Here is a 25,562-nt window from a genome sequence, read left to right as displayed (position 1 = left end):
CTACCTGATACCTGATGACTTTATATCCATGCTCAGATGCCAAGGAGCTCAGAAAGTAACCGAATGTGACTAGTAATAATCAGATATATAGAGATTAGAAACACAGGTGCAAACATCTGCATGTTAATTGCATTAAAAATGAATTTTTTCTGTATGAAACTGTATATTTTAATAATGAAATGGAGCTCTTTTTTAAAGGTTAAAACCTCATTTAATTTTATGTCTTAATTGTATAACTGTATTAATTCAACTGTAAACCTAAAAATTTACAGCCAATTTTGAAAGAGATGCATCTTAGCTCTGGAAATTGTTACTGAATATGTCAACGCTGTTGTAATGAAAACACTTCTTCTAATTATGTGATTATTAAATAAATAATTTAAAAAATCAAAAGACCATTTCATGACACACAAAAGTTACAGAAGTCATAGTCTAGCATACAGGCAGGCCTATTCATTTACAGATTATGTATGATTGATTTTGGACTAAACAATGGAGTTAGGGAGATACAACAGAGACCAGGTGAATCAGAGTTCACAATATTTACTAGCTGACCTTTTGGAGAAATTTTTGTCAAGCCCTCTCTTAGTAAGCAAGGCCTTGTGTAACTGAAGCATTATGGGTGAGGCACTAGGCAGAAGTCAGTGAAGAAGCTGAACAGAAAGATTTGTTAGGTCAAGGATAAGATGTGGGTGCCACTCTAAGAGTAAAAGGGAAGTGACTAAGTTTTAATAGGACAGTGACAATTAGATTTGTATTTTAAAAGTCATTCTGGCCATTGTGTTGGGAACTAAAGTGTGAGGAGAGCAGTGAGAAAGCTGGTGTAGTATGTAGTTTCAGCAGGATACGAACACAGCTTGAACTATGGTGGTAAGATAACAAGGCTAGGAAAGATTATTTCCAAATGCATAGGGTACAAAGTTGTTTGGCCACTTTAATGAGAATTTTCAATTACAATTCTCAAAAACATAATTCTAAGACTATCTCTCCAATAGTAAAGTAAATTAAAAATAAGCCAACACAGCGTTATGCATCTAAAAACTTGGGAATTATTACCAAATAAATGCTACCAAGAGACTTTAAAAATATAATATATATTTTTATAAGCTGAAAAAGACTACTTTTATTAAATTTATATTAAAAGTATTTATAGGTAAATAATGTAACATAAATTAACACAAAAAGAGAATAAACACTAACATCCCTTAAGTACACTTCACATCTTCTTGTCTATGATCTGGTAAGTAGAAAAACAAAGAACGTACCTGCTACATTCTAACAATGTGACTTTAAGACGGCCTTCAGTAAGGGCCCACTGCTGTATATGGATGTGTTCTTCATCCTCTTCAACTCCTTGCAAGGTCTGGTACGGAAAAAACGGCTTAAACCTGACAAAAGTAAAGATAAGTTTAAACTTCTGGATAATAAACTTCATAGTTTAGAGCATAATAACACGAACCTGTTTTTAAAAGACTTGAAACATTTAATACAACATGTGCTCTACTAAACCAAAGCTGAGCACACTTCCTCATAACTGGCAGCCAAAGGTGCCGCCTTTGTTGCACCCAGGAGTCCTGGCTTTGTGGCATGCCTTCACTGACAAGCCCAGGACACACAGGACATAGAAAGGGAAACCTAGAGGGAGCCCAGAGGCCCTGAAGTCTGTATGGAGAGAGTCTTTGGATGGTCCTACAGTACAATATCAAAACTGAGAATTTCCTGTTCATGGACACAAAGTGACAGTGATCACATAATGATAATAATAATAATAGTAATAGCAGAACTAGTTAACATCAGCAAAGGCAATCACTGAAGATGTTGAGGTGGAATCAGTTTCCATGCACTATCCTAATGCTCACACTCCAGTGGGTGCTACTGCTCGCTCCCTCTAGGTTAAAGACTTAAACTCGACACAGCAGTGATCAAATCAAAATTCAAGCTAGAATCTCATCAAAGCCCAAACTAGTAACTTCTTAGCTAGTTATGAACTATTTGAACACTTGTATGCGTTACTGCTAATAACCTTGATCTTACGGAGATACCTGTGCTGAATTATAAATTATAGGCTTTAAAATAACTTTAATTTGAAACACAACTCAAACTCCTCCATTAGAGCTTGAAGCTCTATAATTTTCAAGTCACCCTAACCATGACATTTAATTATTCTTAAGGTTTAAAAAAAAAAATCACCTGGTCATGGTGCCATACCTCTGTAATCAAGCTACTTAAGAGGTTAAGGGCTCTTGATCATTTGAACCTTTGAGACCAGCCTGGGTAACAGAGAGACCACTCACATACACATAAACAGAAAGAGGTAGAGAGCGGCTGATCCTGAGAGATGCTGAGATTCTTAGTTTCTCACTCAAAGTCCATCATTAGTCTCTCCAATAATAAGTTCTCTTAATACAAGCTTTTGTGTCCAGGAAGATACCGATACCTCCTGTTCCAAGAAGGCACCATGCTTGTTCTTGACTTCAGGTCTTTGGTTCCAACTGGACTTTTCCTGGCTCCTTAGTGAACCCAACTCCTATGCTTCTTTTTCTACTTGGTTTCAGATCCTAGATCCTAGCAGATCGAACACTCTTTATCAGACAGTCACTTAGTGTGCTGTGTGTGCTTATGGCTTATTCTGAAAGATGCTGACGGGTGAGGGGGTGCTGTGCTGTTTTATGGTTTTTCCAGTAAACACGAATGAAGGAAAAATGTTTTGAAGGAAGTAGGTATAAAGACAATGCTCATTGTTTTCTGCTTCTGAAGTAGTGTGGAAAGCAGAATGCCCTTCAGTGTCTCCAAAATATACTAACTTGCTTTGGAAGTCATTTGATTAAGACACACAACTAATTTTTTGAAGCGGAAAAAGATTAGGAACTAAACTTATCATATTATTACAATGCTGTACTTGAGTTCTTTGAGCATATATCTCTTACAGTTTCTGAAAACATAAAATCCTGTTACTCTTAAAAAAATTACAAACATCACTGCATACACTACAAACTTCAAATAATGATCCATTTTGAAGGAAGTAGGTATAAAGACAATGCTCATTGTTTTCTGCTTCTGAAGTAGTGTGGAAAGCAGAATGCCCTTCAGTGTCTCCAAAATATACTAACTTGCTTTGGAAGTCATTTGATTAAGACACACAACTAATTTTTTGAAGCGGAAAAAGATTAGGAACTAAACTTATCATATTATTACAATGCTGTACTTGAGTTCTTTGAGCATATAACTCTTACAGTTTCTGAAAACATAAAATCCTGTTACTCTTAAAAAAATTACAAACATCACTGCATACACTACAAACTTCAAATTTAATGATCCAAGCTATTTAGCTAAATCACAGCTGCTCTAAGAATCAATTCTGCTTGTCAAGTATAAAGTCAAAATTCTCACAGGAGTACAAGTTGAATGTTATATGGTATACAGTCTAACTTGAATTTATAAATGCTTTCCAGTGTTTTGCTAAGAACATTTAAACATAAAAATACATTAGACAGGATAAAGCTGTTTGTTCAGAAAGCCAGCAAAAAGAATCTATACATTCATATTTCTAAAAATATTAGGGTTTCAAAGCTTTTTAAGACCAAGCTTTTATCTATTTTTTAAATGTGTATTTACTTTTACCTGTATGAGTGTTTTGCCTCCTTGTAAGTGCATGGGTACATGCAATGCCTGTGGAGTCCAGAAGAAGGCATGTGATCCCCTGGAACTGGAGTTTTGGTTGTTCGCCTCCAAGTGGGTGCTGGGTCCTCTGCCCAGAGTAGCCAGTGCTCTTTACCATTAAGCGATCTCTCTGGTGCCAACCAAGCCTTTTTTTTTAATAACCTCCAACACAAAAGGTGTCCCAACAATGGAGTCCCAAAAGGAATCCCGGCTGCTTATGCCCTGCTTTGATCTTCCTTTCCTACCATCTCCTGTCAACCTATCAACTAAAAAATGTCAGTTCTCCTACTGAGGCTCTCAGAAAACTAGCCCTCTTGGGCAAGCTACCTATGCTTCCTCCTGCTGTAGAAAACTTAAATACTAACCTTAGGAAGACTGACATTATGCTGGGCATCATGAGGAGCTCATCTGACCTGCTCCCCAGTGAAATGTGAGGAAAATGCTTTAAAAGAAAACTAAAACCAAAACAAAGTCTCTGGAATGGTCCTAAAGACAAACAACAAATAAAGAAACATCCAAGAAATTCTGTAAATATCTGATAAGAAGCCCAAGTCTGGAATTTCAATCATAATGGCTCCCTCTCTCTGAACAGGCTCAGGGGAGGCAGATTACTCTGGACTGCTGTAGCTCCCAAAGGGAGGACTTTTTCTCCAGGAGGAAAAAGATGATCGGTGTTTCTCACCAAGCCTCCAGCTTCCTGTTACTGAGGCTAAGTTCTAGACACTGCAGTCAAGGAGCAAGGACACTGTTCTTTCACTTAAACCCAACTGTGGAATGAAGGATCTACTTTGGGACAGCACACTGACAAGACAATACTAAGGGGCACTGATCACCTGTGCCCTGGCCCATGAAGTTGTGATTCCATGGTGCGAAGCCAGCCAAGAGTGCATCAGGTCATCTTCCACAACCCAATATTCAGTTCCTAAAGTTGGGGTGTCACCCAGAGAGAAGCCTACCAATGTTTTCACCCCTGCATTCAGAACCTTGGCTCATATATTCTGCTTAGCGGAGAAGAAAGGCAGGATAATACAACTACCTCCAAATCTCTTCCTAAGAAAGTTAACTTTTAGTACAATAGACTATAGAGAACCTCAAATCTAAGGCATTATCAAGAACAATGGTGACTCATGAAAGACAACTGGGAAGAGATTCAGGACTTAAGGAATATACATCCTTCAGGGAAGAACCAGGAGCATCTCTCCTAGGGCCAAAGAAGTATCAATACTGACTTGATACAAAAAAACTGTCAATATTGACTTGATACAACACAGTGGACAGTAACTGGGATGACAGCACAAATGGGCTCCAGTGTGTGGGAGGGAGGAGGCTATGGGAGGGTGCCATTTGGGAAGTGGGTATATAGATGAGTAAGATTGTGTGGGATGTTCTGTATGATATACACACACAAAAAAAAATCAACGAATTTTTTAAAAAGACAATTTGAGGAGGAAGCATAAAAATTTACTTCATGTTAAATAGTAGAGGTGATCAACATTACCAGTGAAATCTACCTGATGACTTTACATCCATACTTAGGTATTAAGGATCCGAGTATAACCAACTGTGACTAGTAATAATCAGATACATAAAGATTAAAGACATATGTACAAACATCTAAGTGCTAGTAGCATTAAAAAAATGTAGGAAACGGCATATTTTAAAATGAAATGGAGATCTTCTTTAAAGGGTAAAAACTCATTCAATTTTATGTCTTGCAGGGTTTATATTGAGTTTAATATTGTATAACTGTATTAATTCCACTGTGAACCTAAAATTTTACAGACACTTTTGAAAGAGATGTATCCTTGCTCTGTAATGTGTTACTGAATATGTTAAAGCTGTAAAATGAACTGCTTCTTCTAATCATGTAGTTATTAAGTTTTTTAAAAAATTAAAAATTTGCTCATTAATTAGTAGATGTGAAAAATGCCATTGAAATCTACCTGATGACTTTATATCCATGCTCAGATGCCAAGGCACTCAGAAAGTAACCAACTGTGACTAGTAATAATCAGATAAATAGAGATTAGGAACAGGTGCAAACATCTAAGTGTTAATTGCATTAAAAATGAATTTTTCTGTATGAAACTGTGTATTTTAATAATGAAATGGAGCTCTTTTTTAAAGGTTAAAACCTCATTCAATTTTATGTCATAGGGTTTATACAGAGTACAATATTGTATAACTGTATTAATTCAACTGTAAACCTAAAAATTTACAGCCAATTTTGAAAGAGATGCATCTTAACTCTGGAAATTGTTATTGAATATGTCAATGCTGTTGTAATGAAATGCTTCTTCTAATTATGTAGTTATTAAATAAATAATTAAAAAACAAAAGAAAACAAAAACCAAACAACACTGACTGGATACAAAGAAACTATCCCTGAAGGAGGCCCACTTTGCTTTGCTTAGTTTGTAGAACAATTTAGGCTCCACAGCATTGTTAGAAACAAGACTCAAAATCAGAAACCTAGTAATAGAAGGAGATACAAATGTACCAGAATCTAGGCAGTCACTAGAAAATAAGCAAATAATTAGGCATGCTGGCACAATACCAGTCAATCTAGAACATATGTTTAGTTGGAGGCCAGCCTGAGCCATGTAACAAGATCCAGTCTCAAAGATCACATGTGACATGAAAGTGAAAGAGTAAGTCCTGGGGGTAGAAGGGTTTAAGTAGGGATGTGGGCTATCAAGATTAGGCGTGGGTGGAGGGTCAACCAAAACCAAGTATGTAGGAAAATGCCATAAGAAAAAAATTCTGTCTCAGAAGCAAACAAAGCAGACAGCAAGCACTGGATAAGACTAGAACCGAAGAACTGTTGCAATGTATTATCCGCAATTTCTAGTTTCCATTAAAAAATTATGAAACATCAAACAAACAGGAAAATGTGAGGCATACAGCCTGGAAAAAGTAGAAAAACAGAGTGACCAGATGCTCAGTCTTACAAAATAGCCATTGTAAAGATGTTCACAAGGAAGGGGGGAAGGGGTACATGACAGATGTAGAGACAGTACTACTACAAGGTCACACGAAATACTATTTATAGATTAACAAAAATAAATAAGATGGACATGGTGGCTTACGCCTTTAATCTCAGCAATCAGGAGGCAGAAGCAGACTGGATCTCTGTGAGATCAAGGCAGCCTGGTCTACATAGCAAGTGAATAAATAACTACTGGAGTTGGAGTGTAACTAAAATACAAAAAGAATCTTTAGGGTTTTCAACAGAGAAAGAATCAATGAATTTAAAGACAAAATAATGGAGATTACACAAATCAAAGGGAGGGGAGAAATGAACTGAGCTTTAGAGGAATACATGACACCAGGAAGCACAGCAGCCACCACATCATAGTAGGAACTGAAGCAGAAAAAGAGGCAGCCAGAGTCAGTAGTTATAAAGACAATATAGAGCATGACTCAAACCAAATCATGTAAAAATCCAGGAGACATCTATAGAGCACAAAGTATTTTAGTGGTTGTTTAGGACTAAGGATAGTCAAAGGACTAGCAAAGTAATAGGTAAAGGTTATGGGTTTTCTTCCTACAATAATAAATGTTCTAACATCAACTATGTGATGGTTCATATATATGTGAACATACTAAAAGACCACTAGATTGTAAGCTTTAAATGGGTAAACTGTATGGTATAAGAATATTTCAATCAAGTCCTTAAACAAATATTTTCTCTTGTTGCTTTGACATATAAATCTTTACTAGAATTATCTGATTAAAAAATAAAACTATAGTGGGCTGTAGAAATGACTCAGCGGTTAAGAACGCTGACTATTCTTGCAGAAGACCTGGGTTCAAATCCCAGCACCCACATGTCAGCTAACAACTGTCCGTAACTCCAGTTCCAGGGGATCTCACACTCTTCTGTCCTCTGAGGGCACTGCACAACATGGGTGCACTTACCTACACGCAGGAATAATACTCATACACATAAAATAAAAAACTAAAACTATAGACACCATAAACAACAGCTCCGTTAAGACAATTTTTTTTTTTTTGTCTTTTTTGAGACAGGGTATCCTTGTAGCCCCAGGTGCCCTGGAACTCGGTATGTAGACCAGACTGGCCTCAAACTCACAAAAATCCTCCTGCCTCTGCCTCTGCCTCTGCCTCTCCCAAGTGCTGGGATTAAAGGCGTGTGTCACCACGCCCAGGTGAGATAAATTTGTTATGAGAAGACAAATATTAACTAAATTACCATTGTGGCAGATACTGACGTGTAAAGCACTTTGCATTTACTTTGTACCTTAAACCTTAACAAGAATCCCAAAGCTAGCCATGAACACATAATCCTTAAGAAAACTCTTAGAATTTTACACCTAGAAAATGCTATAGCTAAAGCTAGAAGCTCTGTTAGTCTGCTAAGACTTCCATAAGAGAACACCAGAGTCTGGGTAGCTAAAGCAACAGAAACACACGTCACAATTCTACAGGCAGAAAGGTTCAGGGTTCAGGCAGGGCTGGTTTCTGAGGAGGCCTCTCTCCTAGGCTTGCGGGTAGCTGACTTCTCTGTCTTCCCATGGCCTTTGCTCTGCATACCTTCTTGTTCTCTCTTCTTGTAAGGACACCAGTTTTATTGGATTCAGACCCACTCAGACATTTCTAGGGAAGAACAGTAGGCACAACCTAGTTCAAATGTAACCCCAGAACTTTGTGTGCAGGCCCAGAGGCTGGTACGATGATTAGCTTGGTCCTACATACAACCGAAAAGCACCCGGAAAAGAGGCTCATGGTTTCACATACAGACTATGCTCGATCCTCACAATAATATGATGAAATGGGTTCAAAGCACTTCCTTATTTTACATAGACATAAAAACAGGTTCAGGGATAACAGAGTTCAAAACTGCATCTTTTCCTTTAAAAGATACAAAAAAAAAAATCTACCCACAAAATGAGGGCTTAAAGAATGAAGAAAATTATTCAGAAAACAGTAGATCCAGGTCAAGAGAGTAATGATGTCCTAAATCCCAAGTATGTGGCAAGCCAAATAAGGCAAATACAACAGGCAGAAGGAATAGAAGCACACACTTTGAAAATCTGGTTACAGCAATTTCGTAAGAAAAAAAGGAATTCAAACTAGACTCAGGAACATGCTGCTTTGAATGTTACAGATGTTGATAAAGCAGCCTAAAGAGAGGGACCTGCAAATAAGGTGACTCTGTAATAAACAGTATTTATATAAATACAGACCAATATAATTAAACCACTATTTTTAGCTCATTGGTGTAACTGTATCCTTATTTTTATATAACTGATGTATCTATATTTTGATATAGAACAGGGAAGGTAAGAAAGGGTATGACTTGGTTAAATCATCTATCTTATGAGGTTAAGCAGTTAGGAACATGAAAATTGAATCAAAAATAGTTGCACTGACACTGCTCAGCAAAACAGAGCTAATATAATTAAGTGTATTAATGTTACCTGATAACATACCATGTAAAAGGCATTTATTAATATACTTTCCAAATAATTCTATGGGGTAGGTACTACAATTAGTACTCACTCCATAGATGAGGAAATTGACACAGAGATTAAATAATTTGCTCAAGTATAATAAACAGGAAGTAGCAGAGCCATGACAGAAGCTATGATCTTAACAGACAGTAAAAAACAAAATAGTTACAAATGGTTGCTCCTGGAAAGTGTGTTTTAAAAACGGCAAAGTATGATTTAGAGGCAACTGACAAGTTTTATTATAACTCTGCTTAGCCCATGGCTGTGGCTCAGGAATTGATTAAAGTTCTTATCAAGCATATACAAAGTCCTGGGTTCAATTCCCAACATGTAAATAAATAAATTTTTCTGTTCTATTCTATTTGGTTTTGAAGTTATATGTATCAAATAAAATGAAAAAAGACAGACAAGACCAAATAAATGCTGGAGAGGACATGAAACTGCTTAAGCAGACTTAATTAGAAAATTGTCATTTTTCATTAAATCTGAAAAGGTGCAGACTATGACTCAGCAATCTAGTCCAAGTCACATATAATAGAAATATACACAATGTTTATAAAAGACACACATAAAAATGTTCATTAACACCACTCAGTAATTGCCCACCATCATTCCACTGAGGCACAATTACACAGCAGAGTGTTCCACAGAAAAGACTGCCAGCAAATTACATCTACATGCAACCACTGGATTACCATAAACATTTAGTAAAAGAGTAGATGAAACAATGAGTATACACGGTATTATCCAATTTATAAAAGTCCAGAGACAGGCTAATTGGTGTCAGAAATCAAAAGTCAGGAAGCTAGTTAATTTTAGGATAAACAGGGAAGGGTCGTGACTGGGTGGCTTATGAAAGGCTTCTTTTTTAAATCTCTCTCCTCTCAACTCCCCCCACAACCATGCAAAGGTGAGTGCATGCTCACACATGTTTTTTTGGGGGGAGGGGCTGCACATGTACCTGTGTGCATGCTTGTGGAGACCAGGGGACATCCTTGGGTGTTGTCCTCAAGAAGCCTGTCCACCCCCTTTAATGCAGGGTTTCTCTCACTGGCTTGAGGCTCACTGATTATGCCCCACTGGCTGGTCAGCAAGCCCCAAAGGAACCTCCTGTCTCAGCTTCCCCAGCACTGGGATTACAAGCATGCTATCATGCTCAGCAATTTTTATGTGGATTTTAAGGATTGAACTCAGATCCTCATGCTGGTTTCATGGCTGTTCTCCTTGTCAAAATTCTAGGCTAAACTGTCAACTGCAAACTTTTCAGACAGTGAGTTACATGTCAATTGATGCTTAAAGGAAAAGAAACTTCTTTGATTTTAAAATATATTATTACTTTAGAAAAATTTAAAAATATGTATTTAAATGTTAGACCTGAGAAGCCACTCCTTCTCATACATGGATGGCAAAATCTTTGTGACATCTAGAATATGCTCTGACTCTAAGATGCCTTTTCAAGATTGTTCTATAAAACACCCTGAATGCCAGCTGGTGACATCTCCATCACATGGCAGCAGTAAAACTGTTTGCAAACACTGGGATCTTTAGAGAAGGGTTTACTATAAACCCAATATAAAAATATGCTGAGGTCTAGATCTACTAGACTTCTGCCAGGTTTATGTGGCCTGGGTGATAAATTTACTAGCATTTTTTTTTTTTTAGCTTAGTAAAAGGGAAACTCTTTAACAATTTGAGCTAGTTTAAAAAAGGACACAGTTCACTTAGTATAAAGCAAGCAGTCTACCTATCAAAATATAGGTAGACTATATTCTATTACATAACAAAACACATGATTTCAGCAGGTTTTTCATCTCCTACTTCAATTTCTTATTCAAGTGTTGCATTATTTTTTATCTCTATGAGAGGATGAAGATATTTCATCCACTAGCACTATTTAAACTGCAAGGTATCATATAAAAATGTTCTCTGCTAAACATAGAAAGAGTTCTTAAGGTGTCTATGTCACCTCTGAAGTACCTGTCAACACACTCTGAAAGTCTGCCCCATATTTATAAAAGGACATACATGTTCTGTCCTCTACACCCATATACTGAGAATTCAACTCAGGATACATGTAAAATAAGGTTTTAAGAAAATAAAATTTCTTTAAAAACAACTTTTTTCTTACTATACGATGCCCCAAAATAATAGGAACTTTATCAGTTGACACAAATAGATATTTAAATCTTTTGGGGTGACCTTTCTCAGACAGGGTCTTCCTATAGCCCCAGCTGGCCTGGAACTCACTATGTAAATCAGGTTGGCCTTGAACTCAAAGAAATCTGCCTGCCTCTGTCTCCCAAATGCTGGGATTAAAGACGTGCAAACCTGGAAATATTTAAATCTTAGCCACTGTCTAGGCCTTCCTATAGGGAAGCAAAGGCCCTGGAAAGTGAAGTGACTTGCCTACACAGCTAGCTATTACAACTGTTAGTTATCACAACAACTAAGCCTCCCTCCTGTTCTCATCCAGCTCCCATTTATGTGCCAAGGCACTGTTTTAGGAGTTCTGTCTGTATTAACTCATTTAACACTTACAACACATATGTGAGACCATTTCTTTTTTTAAATTTGAAATTGGCCAAAAACATTGTATGTATTGATCATGTGTAACCTTCAGTTTGAAGAGTATTATGAAAATAACAAAACCACTTCCATATACTTTAACTCTACAGAACATTACACGTACAATAAATTCATCACTATCCCTAAGTGAAGATGAGAAACTTGAGAGAACAAAGGGACAAGCAGGTCTGAGGACAGAGGCACTCGCACATCCAATGGCTCCTTTAGGGATAAGTTACAACTGAACTCACCAAACTGCTGATTCTGCCCACACCTTGGGTGGAAGCTGTTATTCTCAGGCCTAAGAGCACTGGCAAAAGCTAAATCAGGCAACTGTGATGACAAAATAATGTGACCTCCACCATTAATCTACTCTAAAGGTAGGTTTCCTGGGAGATGGGGTGAGAATCAAGAACAAAATAGAAAAAATTTAAGTATCTCAGACAGCTTTCATAGGAATCCAGGAGATTATTATTATTACGAAGAAGGATTTCATGTAAGCTTCATTTGAGGTTTTAGAGTATTCTCAGTCTCCTTCCTCCCTCTGACACAAAATCTTTAAACGTGTAAAAAAAAATTCAAGTATTTTAAAATATAGCCTGTCATTATTTTTGATTATCTTTCTAATAAAAGCAAATGAAACAGTAAAATGTTTAAAGAAAACAATTCTTTAAAAATAATTTATAAAGTTAAAATACAGGAAGATGCTTAAGTTAAAATGTTATGTAGAAATCTGGGTGTGGTGGCACCTAAACTCCCAGCGTTCGGGAGGACGAGGCAAGATTTTCCTGCCAGAGACAGAAATTACAAACATTCAGACCCCTGTACCTCCTCCATCTCTCCCTCTACTCACTGCTGCTCCCGGCTGCCAATTACTGCACTCCATATTCATTTCAATACTCACAATCCCTGACTTTGTCCTTCCTGATTTTCCTTTTGAATCCATGATTTCTCCATGGACTTTCTGACTTTTTGACAAGGCAATTTTTAGTGTTGTTTATTTAGTACTAAATTTTGGCTCTAATACTAAGTTTGAGAGTTTTTATACAAGTTACTTCAGCTCTTGAGAGTCCCAGTGTCTTCATTTGCAAAAGACAGTAATAACACCCATCTTGTATAATTATTTTAAGGAGTAAATGAAAAATTCCTCGTAAAACATCCACAGTATGGTAATCTAATGAGATCTGCAAAAAGACAAAAATCAGTTGACATGCCAAAGTGGAAAGAGGAATGTCACCGGGGTCCTGCCTCAAGATGAAGAGCTACAGGCAATCAATGGATGTTGAAGGAGGGAGAATCAGTTTTCTCCAGGGACTAGCTCTCTGAGAGGTTATCTAATTCTAAATGGACACCCCTAAATACAGACACAGGAGCACCACTTAATGGACTCAGTGTAATGTGTGTGTGTGCGCGCGCGTACGTGTGTGCGTGCATGTGTGTGTAACAGTAATAGAAAGGGAGTTGGGGGATACAGGAATAGTTGGTGGGAGACTGGGAGGGAGGAAAATAATGCAAAGGCAACGCTCATGTACAAAATTCTCAAAAATAAAATTAAAATGGGGGTAAACAAGCATTTGGCACAGAGACATGCTCTAGAAACAGTTCCTATCAAACTTTTCTACACATCTATACTTAGGCTGTTCTTCTACAGACATGTCACACAACAAATTCCTCTTCCACAAGGAAGAATCCAGGACTAAGCATTCACCATGCAGTCAGGTTTACAATCAAGGCTATTTGTCTTTCCTTAACTTCACATTCCAAATGGCCATAATTTCAGTAACCACACTAATTTTTTTAAAACTGGATCTTTTATGATACTATCAACTTGCAAATGCAAGAGAACAATAGCCAGCATGCCTTCCCATTTTAGTATTATCTAGTCATTAATGTTGTAACTAAATTTATATTAAACTGAATATATTAAGAAACTGACTTAAGGAAATCCATAGAGAATTATTCCATTCACGTAATTTCTTGGTGTATACTATTGATGATCACCAAGTCTACACTCTGGGCACTGATTTTTTTTTTTTTAAAGATTTATTTTTATGCTCTATGAGTGTTTTGCCCATATGTACGTATGTGTACCATGTGTGTATCTGGTGCCTGAAGAAGCCAGAAACAGGTGTCCAATGCCCTGGAACTAGAATTACACACGGCTGTGAGCCACCACCATGTGGGTGTTGGGGAACTGGAACCTTGGTCCTCTGCAAGAGCACAAAGTGCTCTTAACTACTGAGCCATCACTCCAGGTCCTGGGAAATGATCTTAATTTCTGCACATCTATGGAGAAAAAAAGTACTTTTGAATAGTTATGATACTAAGAGTAAGAATAACCAATACTCCACTGTCACAATTAGCTTCAGCTGTCAACTTGACACAACCCTAGTTACCAGGGAAGAGGATGAAGAACTGCCTCCATCAGATTGGTCTGCAGACATGCCTGTGAGACATTTTCTTAATTGCTAATTCATGTAGGAGGGGCCAGCCCACTATAGGCGATGCCATCCCAGGCAGGTGGACATATTAAGAAAGGTTGTTGGACATAGGCCTGGGAACAAGCCAGGTAGCAGTGTTCCTCGTTGTTTCTGCTTCAAGTTCCTGCTTTGGCTTCCCTAGATGATACACCATAACCTGTAAAATGAAATAAACCCTTTCTTTCCCAAGTTGCTTTTGGTTATAGTGTTTATCACAGCAACAGGAAACTAGCTCACTAATCACCCATAAACTCTACCTACAAAATTTCATTTTCCAAGCTCCTAATTCCGAATAAAAATAATAAAGATTGTGACTGGCCTTGGTGGTAGAGCTCGGTAGTAGAGTGCTTACTTAGCATTTCCAAGGCTCTGGGTTCCATTCCCAGCCACTAGTACTCAGACCCGAAAGAAAGGGGGGGTGGGGCAGATTAGATAGAAAATAGGTAGAGAGATAAGAGAGACAGAGAGATAGAGATGACAGATAGATAGATGATAGATAGATAGATAGATAGATAGATAGATAGATAGATAGATAGATAGATCTATCAATTGATCTCTCTAGGGCTGGTGAGATGGCTCAGCAGGTAAAGGCACTTGCTGCAAAGTGTGATGACCTCAATTTGATTCCAGGAACCTGCACAGCATAGGAGAGAATGGACTCCCATAATTTGTCTTTTGACCTCCATACGTGAGCGCACACACACACACACACACACACACACACACATATACACTAAACAAACAAATAAATGCAATTTGACTTTCTTTTTTAAAAAAAATCTAAACACTTTTTAAGTGGTCTTAAATATCCATGAACAAAAGAATGGTAATAGAGGGTGCAGATCCCTCAAAAGAGCTCAAAGAGCTGATGAGAGGTGACTCGGAGCTAACTGACACCCTACACAGCAAAGAGAGTATCAAGTACAACAAGATGAAAGGGAAGAAAAGAATTCTCTCAACCTGCCTGACAAACCTCACTTCCTTTTATTCTCATCAGACTTCCCAAAGTGAGGGCTCTCTTACCGTAAGAGTCTAAAACTCTCAGCTTTCACAAAGCGAAAGCAGCTGGCAAATCCAAATTCATTCCTCTCCATCATGCCCCTCCAACCTCTGAATATAAAAACCACCACTCAGTGTATTTCTGGCACTTCTGTAAGTCACACTATATTTTCATCTGTAACCTTGATTCTCGAAACGCATAATGTATGGAACTTAGTAAGCCCTATTTTCTATAGGAGGAAACCAAGGATGAGAAGCTCAAGTATCTTGTTTGCAATTACACAGTAAAAGGCGCAGTCGAAATTACAGCACAGGGGCTGGAGAGATGGGTCAGAGGTTAAGAGCACTGGCTTGCTCTTCTGGAGCTGACAAAGGTTCAGTTCCCAGCACCCACATGGCAGCTAACAACAGTCCTCAATCCCAGTTCCAGGGGATCTGCCATCTTCTTCTGGCCTCTATAAGCATTGTACAACACAGGTACACTTACATAGATGCAGGCAAAACACTCACACACAAAATAAAGATAAATTAAAAAAAAAATTAAACTACAGCAGAGCCACTCATCCTGTCTTACGTCATCAACACCAATAGTAGTACTAAAAAGCAACTTAAAATAATGCCTACGTCTAACTGTGATCAAAGGTGACTGAGAAAGGAGGCAAATAAGAGAGGCAGCTCCTTTACCTACACTGAAAATAAACACCAGGTTAAGCTAGTGGTTTTCAAGCTCTTTATTCTTAGGATCTTCAGATGACTTTTCTCAATTATTGAGGACCTCAAAGACTTTTTATGTGGACTGTATCCACTGTTGTTTCCTACCAGAAATTTAAAATGTTAACATTCATAATGATAAGAATATTTAAGGTTACATTCCATTAGCTATCAGGGTGATGGTGTTATAAAATATCATTTGACTTCAGGAAAACTCCACTTTAACAGACTGAATAGGAAAGGCAGATAACTTATTATGAGAACAGTTTGACTTAGTAGAGCCCTTGTAGAGGTCTAGGAGAGCCAAACGAGTGCCTCAACTACCCTTAAACCAGTGAATTAAGACTACAACTCTCCTGTGTGTGACAGGGAGCATGTGTACTGCATACATGTTCATGTATAGGAGCATGTGGAGGTCAAAGGTCAACGTCAGGTACCCTTCTTTATGCTTTCCACTCTGTCTTGGGACAGGGTCTCTTCCTGAATCTGGAGCTCATTGATTTGGCTAGTCTGGGTGACCAGTAAGTTCCAGGGATCCACCCATCTGGGTCCTATCCTTCCCTCTGCTCATGCCACTTGTACGGAGATTATAGGTGCACATTACCACACTTGCTTTTGCATGAGTGCTAGGGATACTAACTCAGGTCCTCATGCTTGCATTAGACAGGTACTTTATTGACTAAGCCATTTCTTTTTAACTTATCACTTACAATATACTATCTTACTTTAAGTACACTGTTTCTCACTACTATATTTTAAAAATACTTTGAAAAAAGGGACTCTTAATTTATTCCCTTTACTACTAATTACTTCTGGATTGCACAGTACCCTTGGTAACATAGTAAGAAACATTTATTGAATAACTGAATCTCCCCTAAGTCTTACTGAATGGGGGAGAGACATAACCCAAGGCAAAATTATCACCTCCCTATTGTGGTAAAGACCCAAATGATAAAGTATAAACACAGAAGTCTAGTCAGGACGTGCCAGACAGATAGTAAATTACATTCCAGGTGTAAGTACAGAAAGATCTAAGAGAGATGAGAAAAAAATTCAGACTTTAAGGTTATAACTGTCCAACTTTTGTCCTATGTTCTCTTCTCAAGTAAAAGCAAAATATTTTCTGAAATATAATTGATTTTAATATTACCTATATCTCTTTATAATAATTGCTTCATTCAAGCTGGAACTTATTAAATAACAATACTTGTAAGATAAGCAATTTTTGTCTGTGTATTCAGAGACATCTGCATCAAACCTATGCCAAAATAAGATTCGACCTACAGAAGTAACAGGGAAGTTAGAAGTCAAATAATGTATTTGCATAATTCTTTTCTTCTCTAAACTTTAAGAACTAGATTTTTTTACATCATCCAGTATCAAAAATAACAAACCAAGAAATCAATCGTCATTACAGAAATAGAGGAGAAAATCCTTATCTTCCTAATCCTACTATTTCAGGGCCAGGAGCTGAGTAACTTTCAAAAGAAACTTTCAGAGCACAGGTATTTCCTAAGTTCCAATAATTATTACCATAGAATCTGGCTCAATAAATTCTCAACGATCTCCATGATTCTCAGAATTGAATCCAAATCCTAACCCTAAAGTTATTAAAAAGTTCATGTTGTGATTAATTTATTCAGATATTTTGATATTTTAAGTGGTATGCAATTGGACGTAAACAATTTACTAAAACATAGGCTATAATGTAGATACATCATATTTATGGGCTTTATAACAAATTAAGATTATCAAAAATTTTCTCTTTATATTATTTCACTCATCTCAAAATATCTGAATTTTTAGTTTGTACTACTTACCACGCCAACATTAGAAAATAAAAGGATGTGTTTTACTGCAAATATTTAAATTCTTCCCATGTAAAGGGTTTGTCATTTTAGTCTGCTTATAAACCAGAGTTAAACACTGAAAATTAATAACCTTTCCAAACACTGAAATAGAACAGGTATTGTCTGTGCTAATTTTTACAGAAAATTATACACTTAATAATACTGAAAACAAACTTTTTCAGTGCCTTATAATAATTCTCATACAAATAAAATTAGCTAAAACCAGCAGAATGTCTTAGTCTAGCCACAAGTTACAAAGAACTAAAAGGCCTGAATTATTTACCATTACCAAATGATTAAGGTAGCCAGACTGTATGGAGTCAGCAACCATAAACGATCCTTCACACTGAGTTGGTATACCTAGTAGGTGTGAAAGGACTATCATGTGAGGGGATAGGGAGCTGACTCAGTGGGTAAAGCACTTGCCATGCAAGGGTAAGGACCCCCAGCATCCACAGGTCTATAATCCCACTACTCGAATGGCCAGATGGGAGGTAGCCAGATAGAATTCCTGGAAGCTCACAGGCTAGCTAGCTTGGCAAATGCAGCAGCACACAAGAGTGTCTCAAAACAAAGTTAGAGATGAGATTAGAGACCAAAGGTTATCCTCTGACCTCCACATGTATGTGTCTGTGCTCATACACATGAGCATATGTACACATGCACAGATTTAAAAAAACAAAACCAAAAAACTATTGTGGAGCTGGAGAGATGGCTCAGCAGTGAAGCGCACTGGCTGCTCTTGCAGAGGACCTGGGTTTGAATCCCAGCACCCACATGACAGCTAAGAGCAGTCTGGTAACTCCAGTTCCAGGGGATCCAACACTGTCTTCTGATCTCCTCAGGCATTGCACTTATATACATGTATATACACATGTATATACATAAAAATAAAGCAAAAATAAAAATAAACTATTGTGTAAAACACATAAGACATTAGCACACAACACAAATACCAGATGTACAATTTGGTAGATACTTTTAAATCTGCATTTAATAGTTGTCTAAGAACAGAATAAAAATCAATTTTCAAGATACAGATTCTTGGTTTTTAATACTGCAAATATACAACATTCTCTCTCTCTTTCTCTCTCTCGCTCTCTCTCTCTCTTCTCTCAGCTACTAAACATAAAGGATTAGCTATTACTGCTACCTAAGACCTTTGTTTGTTTGCTTGTGTTTTGAGACATGGCCTACGCTCACTATATAGCGGAAAATGACCTCGTGATTCTCCTGCCTCCATTTCTTAAGGGCTGGGATTACAAATCTATGCCACTGTGCTATCACTGCTAGAAAAGGTTTTACAGCAATAAACGGAAGTCGCTTATAATTAGGTTGTCCAGGTAGGCTACAAGAGTTGATCCTAGGAGAAACACCATTCTTAACATTCTTAGGTCACAAATACCTGTTTAACTGGTACATATCAATGATCCAAGTAATACAATAAGTACTTAATACAAAATATAAAGACCACCTGCTTATTTACTACAGTTAACTACAACATATTTAAGCACACAGCAATAAGAACTAATTATGCTGGGAAGTAAGATGTTTCCTGGCTCTTTTATTAAAGTTAAGCAAATCAGAGCCCAGCTAGTTCAGTGTCCCAGCACCCTAACAATCAGCTCCATTCTTCCTACAATACATGAAGAATTCATAGGCACAAATGCCCAATGTGCTGACCGCAGAATAAAGAGAAATGCGTTCTAAACATTCTAAAGCATTCTGCTGATTTCACAAAAATTGGCAATTATACACTAGACTAAGAAAAACAAATTTTATTGTTATATCAGTTCAGGGAAAAGAATAATTTACAGTTAATCAATATTGACTTTTCTAGGAATGTGAAATTAAAAACCAAGGCTGCTGGCATATCAGAGAAGGTTGCAAACATACTTGTACTTGGTTTTTTATGTATGTGTGGAGGAGGAGGCAGTACCCATATGGGGCCAGGGCAGACTCTCAAGTCTTTACAGTGACCTCCCAGAGATCTCAACCAATAGAATAGCATGTTTATATGTTTGCAGAGGGGAGAAGGCAAACCTCTCTCTCTGGTGATTTTACAAAGGCATTGGGTTATATACTATCAGCCTGTGTTCACAATAACCTTCAACCATTAAGAAACACACATACTGTCTGGGGGAATATCCATGCTACTGACAGATATGTCTGCAGGGTCACATTTACACTGCCATTCTAAGGAGAGGAAGGAAGGGAGCAGGAAAGGGCAGGGATAGAGGAGGGAGGAAAGGGAAGAATCTACTAGTCTATAATAGGCTTGGGTATGTGGGTTGATCAGTTAGATATAACTCTTCCAACACAACACTGGGTACAGTGGAGTAGATTTTTACCTACAAGTATTCTAACTACCCAATACAGTTTTTGAGTACCTGTAAAAGATTGGCAAAATATTATTTAAAAAATTTCAGCATCTACCCAATGAGATAGGTAAAAGGAAGCTAATGCTATCATTACTTACATTAGTGAGAAGCTAGGAAAGGCTTAGGGTTCTACTGCTCAGTGTAATACCTTGTACCAGTTAAAACAAAGTAAGCATATTCAGAAAATCCAAGATACACTGAAAGCGGAAAAGCAAGATGCTAGCAACTGGAGTACTAAGTATGATTCTATTTTTGTAAAATAACATTTCTTAAGTGGAAGAGTTTCCATATTTAAAAATAGTTTTTAAGTAAGTAATTATGGATTTTCACTTTGATATTACATATTTTCAAGCTGCCTGAATTTTTAAAATTTAAAGGAAAGAAATTTAATGCTTCATCTAGAAAATATCTGATACCTCTCTAGCAAAATGTCTGATAGATACCAGGTAATCAACAAATACGCAGTTGATTAGTCAGTTAAAGACACATACAGTCAACAGCTATCACATATGGTTTATCATCTATCAGGTAGCATCTCCATTTTATAAATAATGAAATTGAAACTAAAGAATAAAATCTTTTGTTTAAGCTGTCTACCTGTGAAGAGGGCTGAAACTTGGACTCAGAGTCACAACACTCCAAAACTCACCTACCGTTAAGAAACAAGCTAAGCACCTCTGTACAGCTCCAAGTCAGAAGAAATAATTCCACCGTTCTGGCATTCTCTCCTTACCATTTGGAGTCATGCTCATCTGAAGGCAACTAACACTCACACCTCAGCTTTGTTCTGTTTTTTCCCTAGTAAAACAGAGTAAGTTTTTGCCAGTGTTAGCAATTAGGTAAGAGATTTTGAAACTGTTGTGTAAAATGTCTGCTAATGACCAGGTAGTTGAGGCTTTATGACTTTCTAATGAACTGTGATGTGCTCTGATGCTATGCCAAACAAGTATCAGTATGTTTCATAACTCTGAGGTGGGAATAAAGTTATTTAATAACATCTGTTTCCTGGAGACACTGTTCTGAGAAAAAGAATGTGAGGGGAAGAAACTAGTCAGCATTCAACTTTTTAAAAAAACATTTTATTATTTTTACTTTATGTGTATGAGTATATTGTCTGCATGTATATAAGTGCACCCATGTTGTGCAATGCCCAAGGAGGTCAGAATAAAGTGTTGGAGGCCCTGGAACTGGAGTTATGGACAGTTGTTAGTTGCCATGTGGGTGCTAGGAACCAACCCCAGGTCCTCTGTAAGAGCAGCCAGTACTCTGTTGAGCCATTTCTCTGGCATCCCAGCATCTAACTTTCAAATAAGGTATTCAAGGGTATTCCAAAAATAAAAACAAACAAAATCCCAAAGACCCTTGGCTAGGAAGTACTTTTAAACACACATGTATATATCCCTCCTTTTAGAAAGCTTTTCAGTTTTGTTTTTTATGGGTAAAGAGCAGGGACTAGCAAACTCTTCCTGTAAAAGGCCAGGCAGTAAATATTTTAGGATTTACAGTTGAAGATAAGTTTGTCTCATCTTCTTTTTAAACTTTAAACTTTAAAACATAAAAACCAATCGAATCTTATAGGCAGGAAAGCATCTAGCCTGCACAGACCTCTAATTCAGGATAAAAACTGCCTAATCTTTACAGAAACACAGGACTTTGGAAGTCCAGGATTTTTACTATTACTATTAATTAGTTTATTTAGGACTCTGTGAAAGTCACTAATCCCCTCTAAGCTCAAGTTTCTACGTGTTTAAAAAGGAGATAAACACTTCTCCCCCTTAGGAGGTAGCAAGTGTACATCTGCCTGCAGAGTACCTGGCATACACCTATTAAGGAACTTACTTTATTGCCCAGCTCATCTGATAAACTGTTAGTAATATTTGCACATCACATTAAATGTTTGATCAGGTAACTCCTCCAATACATTAAATGTTTGGTCAGGCAGCTCCTCCAATACAATCTGCTTTACAATGATCTGTTTTGGTCATTTCCCGTAATAAATAAGCTTTCTTGGATAGTCAATATACCTATGCACTATTGATTAAAACCCAACTTCCTCCTCATAGTCTTCTGCCCTCAGATTTCTAAAGCAGTTTTATCAATGTTATTTTCCATGCCAAGTGCCTGTAATGACTAAACCACTATAACTAATAGTATCATCAGGAAATCCAATGTGCCACAAGTAAAACCATCTTCAAACTAGAGTAAACTCGCCGGTGCTAAGGAGCCTAAAGTCAAAATCTTATATAGCAGTCCTCTCTGATCCACAGGGGATACATTCCACTACTCCAGGAGGTGGATGAAGCTTTGGGCAGTGATGAACATACCTGATGTTTTCACCTAGACATAATACACACACACACACACACACACACACACACACACACACACACATATGTAATCACCTGATTACTTCAGCCGAAATATTGATACTTTCCTCCTCCTGTTTCTTACAAACTTAAGATCTTAAATATATCCAAATGTCACTATTATGAGCTTTGATTACTATTACTATTTTATTACTTTGATTTGTTTGTCCTAGAAACACTAAACAGCATGAGAGTACGAACACCTTCTAAGGATTTTTATCATCCATGTACCCACCACAATGCTAGGAATGGTAGTCTATGTTCAATTTGCTGAAAAGAAATGACTGTTTTTAAATGACTTGATGATTCAGCTCTGAGAAAATGATCTTGAATCTCCATTTACAAAGAGTCCTGTAAACAGATTTCCTCTGAACTGTAATATAAGAAACACGTACAATGGATGAAAAATAAGCTATTGTATTACATCATTACTTGAGGGCAACTAGAATAATCACTAATGCCATTGTCCTTAGCATCTCACAATATCAAAGGTTAGTTATGGTTCCTATTAGTATTAGCAAGTAAACAATACTATAATCACAAGAAATTTTTGTAGCTATTTTAATGTAAAGATACTTTTTAAAAATTATGTATATATTTAAAAGTATGAAAAGATTATGTATAATACATTACACACTTCACACATGGCTTCGACAACTTCCTGTGACTTTACATTGAAAGTTTCTGAGGGAATGTGGATTACTTAGATCCATCTTTATCTCAAAGAATCAATAAAAATATTTTTAAAAAATTATGATTGGCATTATGAATAAATGCTTTTGTTCCTCTCAGAAGACCAAGAAATAAATTATGCATAAACTACATTACAGAGTATGAGGCTTTACAGACCAGGCCTAATTTAGTTCTTGGAAATCAATGGTAGTTTAATATAAGGAAGTTACAGCCCTGTCCCTCAACCTTAGTGGGGACAGTGTTCTTCCTTGCTCTCCAATCACTGAGGATATCTGAAAATTGTCCACAAGTATATTTTTTCAGGAGTAAATGAACAGAATGAAATAATCAGTTATGGCAAAAATAGTCATGCTCAGAAAATACTCCATAAATCTAACATTTTCCCTAAATGTGTTCCATATTTATTAAACTCAACTACAGTAACAATGAAGTAATGGTCTCCTCTTTTCTAGATGGGAGAAGTAACTGCTTAATTACTGATCAAACCCACTAAAGCAAAGTATCTTCCAAACTCGAGCAAAAAGCAGCACTACTTACTATTAACTACATGACAAGAGAATTAAGGATATTTCAAGGTTTTATTTTTAATTCGTGGGCGAATGACTTTAAAACACTCAACATTATATAACTCCTTTTAAAATAAAATTGCACAGTGGCAGGTCTTTCAAAGATAATAAAATTTTAACATTCACCCTCTATTAGGTCTCCTCATTGACCCCTCCAGGATGGGTCCCAAATGCACATGACTCCAGGCCAAGCAGGTACCAGCTCAGATGGGGCAGATGAGTAGGGACAGTGAACTACAGGAAGAAACTTACCCTCAAAGCCCCTATTACAGTTCCTTTGCCACTCCTGCTATGAGGAATGCAGAGCTGGGGCTCTAATATATCACTTTCTTTTTTTTCCCTAACAGAAGCAATAAATTGAAATCATGAGAAAATTTCCACTTTTTAATGTTGACCTTACCAGTACAGGCCATAAAGTACCTGCAAACTGAATTTGCCTTTCCAAGTTAACCAGTGCTGGCTACAGGGCACACACACTCTAGGAGATGCAAGGATAAGAATCTCAAACACAGAGCTGGGTGTGGTGGCTCAAGCCTTTAATCCCAGCAGAGGCAAGTGGATCTCTGTGCCTCTGTGCCATCAAGGTCAGCCTAGTCTATGTAGCAAGTTCCAGGGAAGCTGGGGCTACAGGGAGACTCTGTTTCAAAAAAAAAAGAATCCCAAATGTGTAACTCTTCTTTTAAAAATATAGTTATTTTTATTTTATGTGTATGAATATATTGCCTGCATGTATGTGAGTACACCTGTGTAGTGCAATGTCACGGAGGTCAGAAGAGGGCATAGGATTCCCCTGGAACTGGAGTTAAGGACAGTTCGTAGCCACCATGTGGTGCTGGGAATCAAACCCAGGTCCCCTGCAAGCAGTCAGTGCTCTTAACCACTGAGCCATTTCTCCAGCCCCTAAATGTGTGACTCTTAAACTCTGAATATTCCCCACCCCATCCCCCAGGACTATTTATTCAGACATCACAGTGAGGATGGGACTCTCCGTGTACCAAAGAACAATGGTAATCTTAAAAAAGAATTCGGAAGTTAAGTCTTAAAACTATTTCTACTTCAATATACTATTTTAAAGTACACATTTTAAAAGAAAAAAAATTAAAACATCAACAAGGTGGCTGAATCAAGAAACTACTCCTAACTTCAATACATTAGTGAACATACTTTCTGAATATTACAATTCAATTTTTAAAAAATCTAATGTTTGACAAACCCAGTGCATTAGCTGGGTAAAATTAAGCATTCATCAGCTGGGTCCTCAGGAAGCTGGAGTATCTCTAAGTGAAACCCTGGGACCTGGGAGTTGTAATGGGCTACTTCATTTCAGCAATATGAAAAAGGGCCAACAAAAATTTAGAAAGAGGCGACAACAATATTCACTGACAAGATATTTCTGCTATATAATGACGAAAGTGCCAAAGAACCCTAAGACTCAGTATAATTTTCTTTTCTTTTCTTTTCTTTAGCTCTTACTAAGAAGATTAAGTGGCTAAAATGGATAAACACAATCTACTGGATAAAAAAAAGAAATGCTATGCAGTGCAGCACCCAAAGATTTAGTCTTACAACTTTTTAAAAGACCCTCTCAAAATTTCTGGTTTAAGGGAATAAGGAGTTATATATTCACATTCTACTCAGCGTTCTACATTAATCTGGAAAGATATTCAAAATATTATTTAGACATTACTGGGGCTGAAGCTCACTGGGTCCTAGCACTATGGGTGGTGGTGTTAATAACTATCAAGAGCAAAATTTTGAGTGTCCGAAGGCAAATTTCTATTTGCCAGTTTGCTCTGCTTCAAGAGCTACCATAA

General features: G+C 37.2%; 1 protein-coding gene across 1 annotated transcript in view; it reads right to left on the bottom strand.

Annotated features, from left to right (window-relative positions):
• Nucleotides 1-25,562, bottom strand: part of Pdzd8 (PDZ domain containing 8) — a 71,842-nt gene that overhangs the window by 42,410 nt on the left and 3,870 nt on the right. Inside the window, exon 2 of the mRNA XM_008827328.2 lies at nt 1,266-1,388. Within this exon, the coding sequence (XP_008825550.1) occupies nt 1,266-1,388 (123 nt within the window). The remainder of the gene's footprint in view (nt 1-1,265; nt 1,389-25,562) is intronic.

Source organism: Nannospalax galili, unplaced genomic scaffold (genome assembly GCF_000622305.1).
Source record: "Nannospalax galili isolate Female #2095 unplaced genomic scaffold, S.galili_v1.0 scaffold31, whole genome shotgun sequence".
Lineage (NCBI taxonomy): Eukaryota > Metazoa > Chordata > Mammalia > Rodentia > Spalacidae > Nannospalax > Nannospalax galili.
This window is presented reverse-complemented; position numbering and strand designations above follow the sequence as displayed.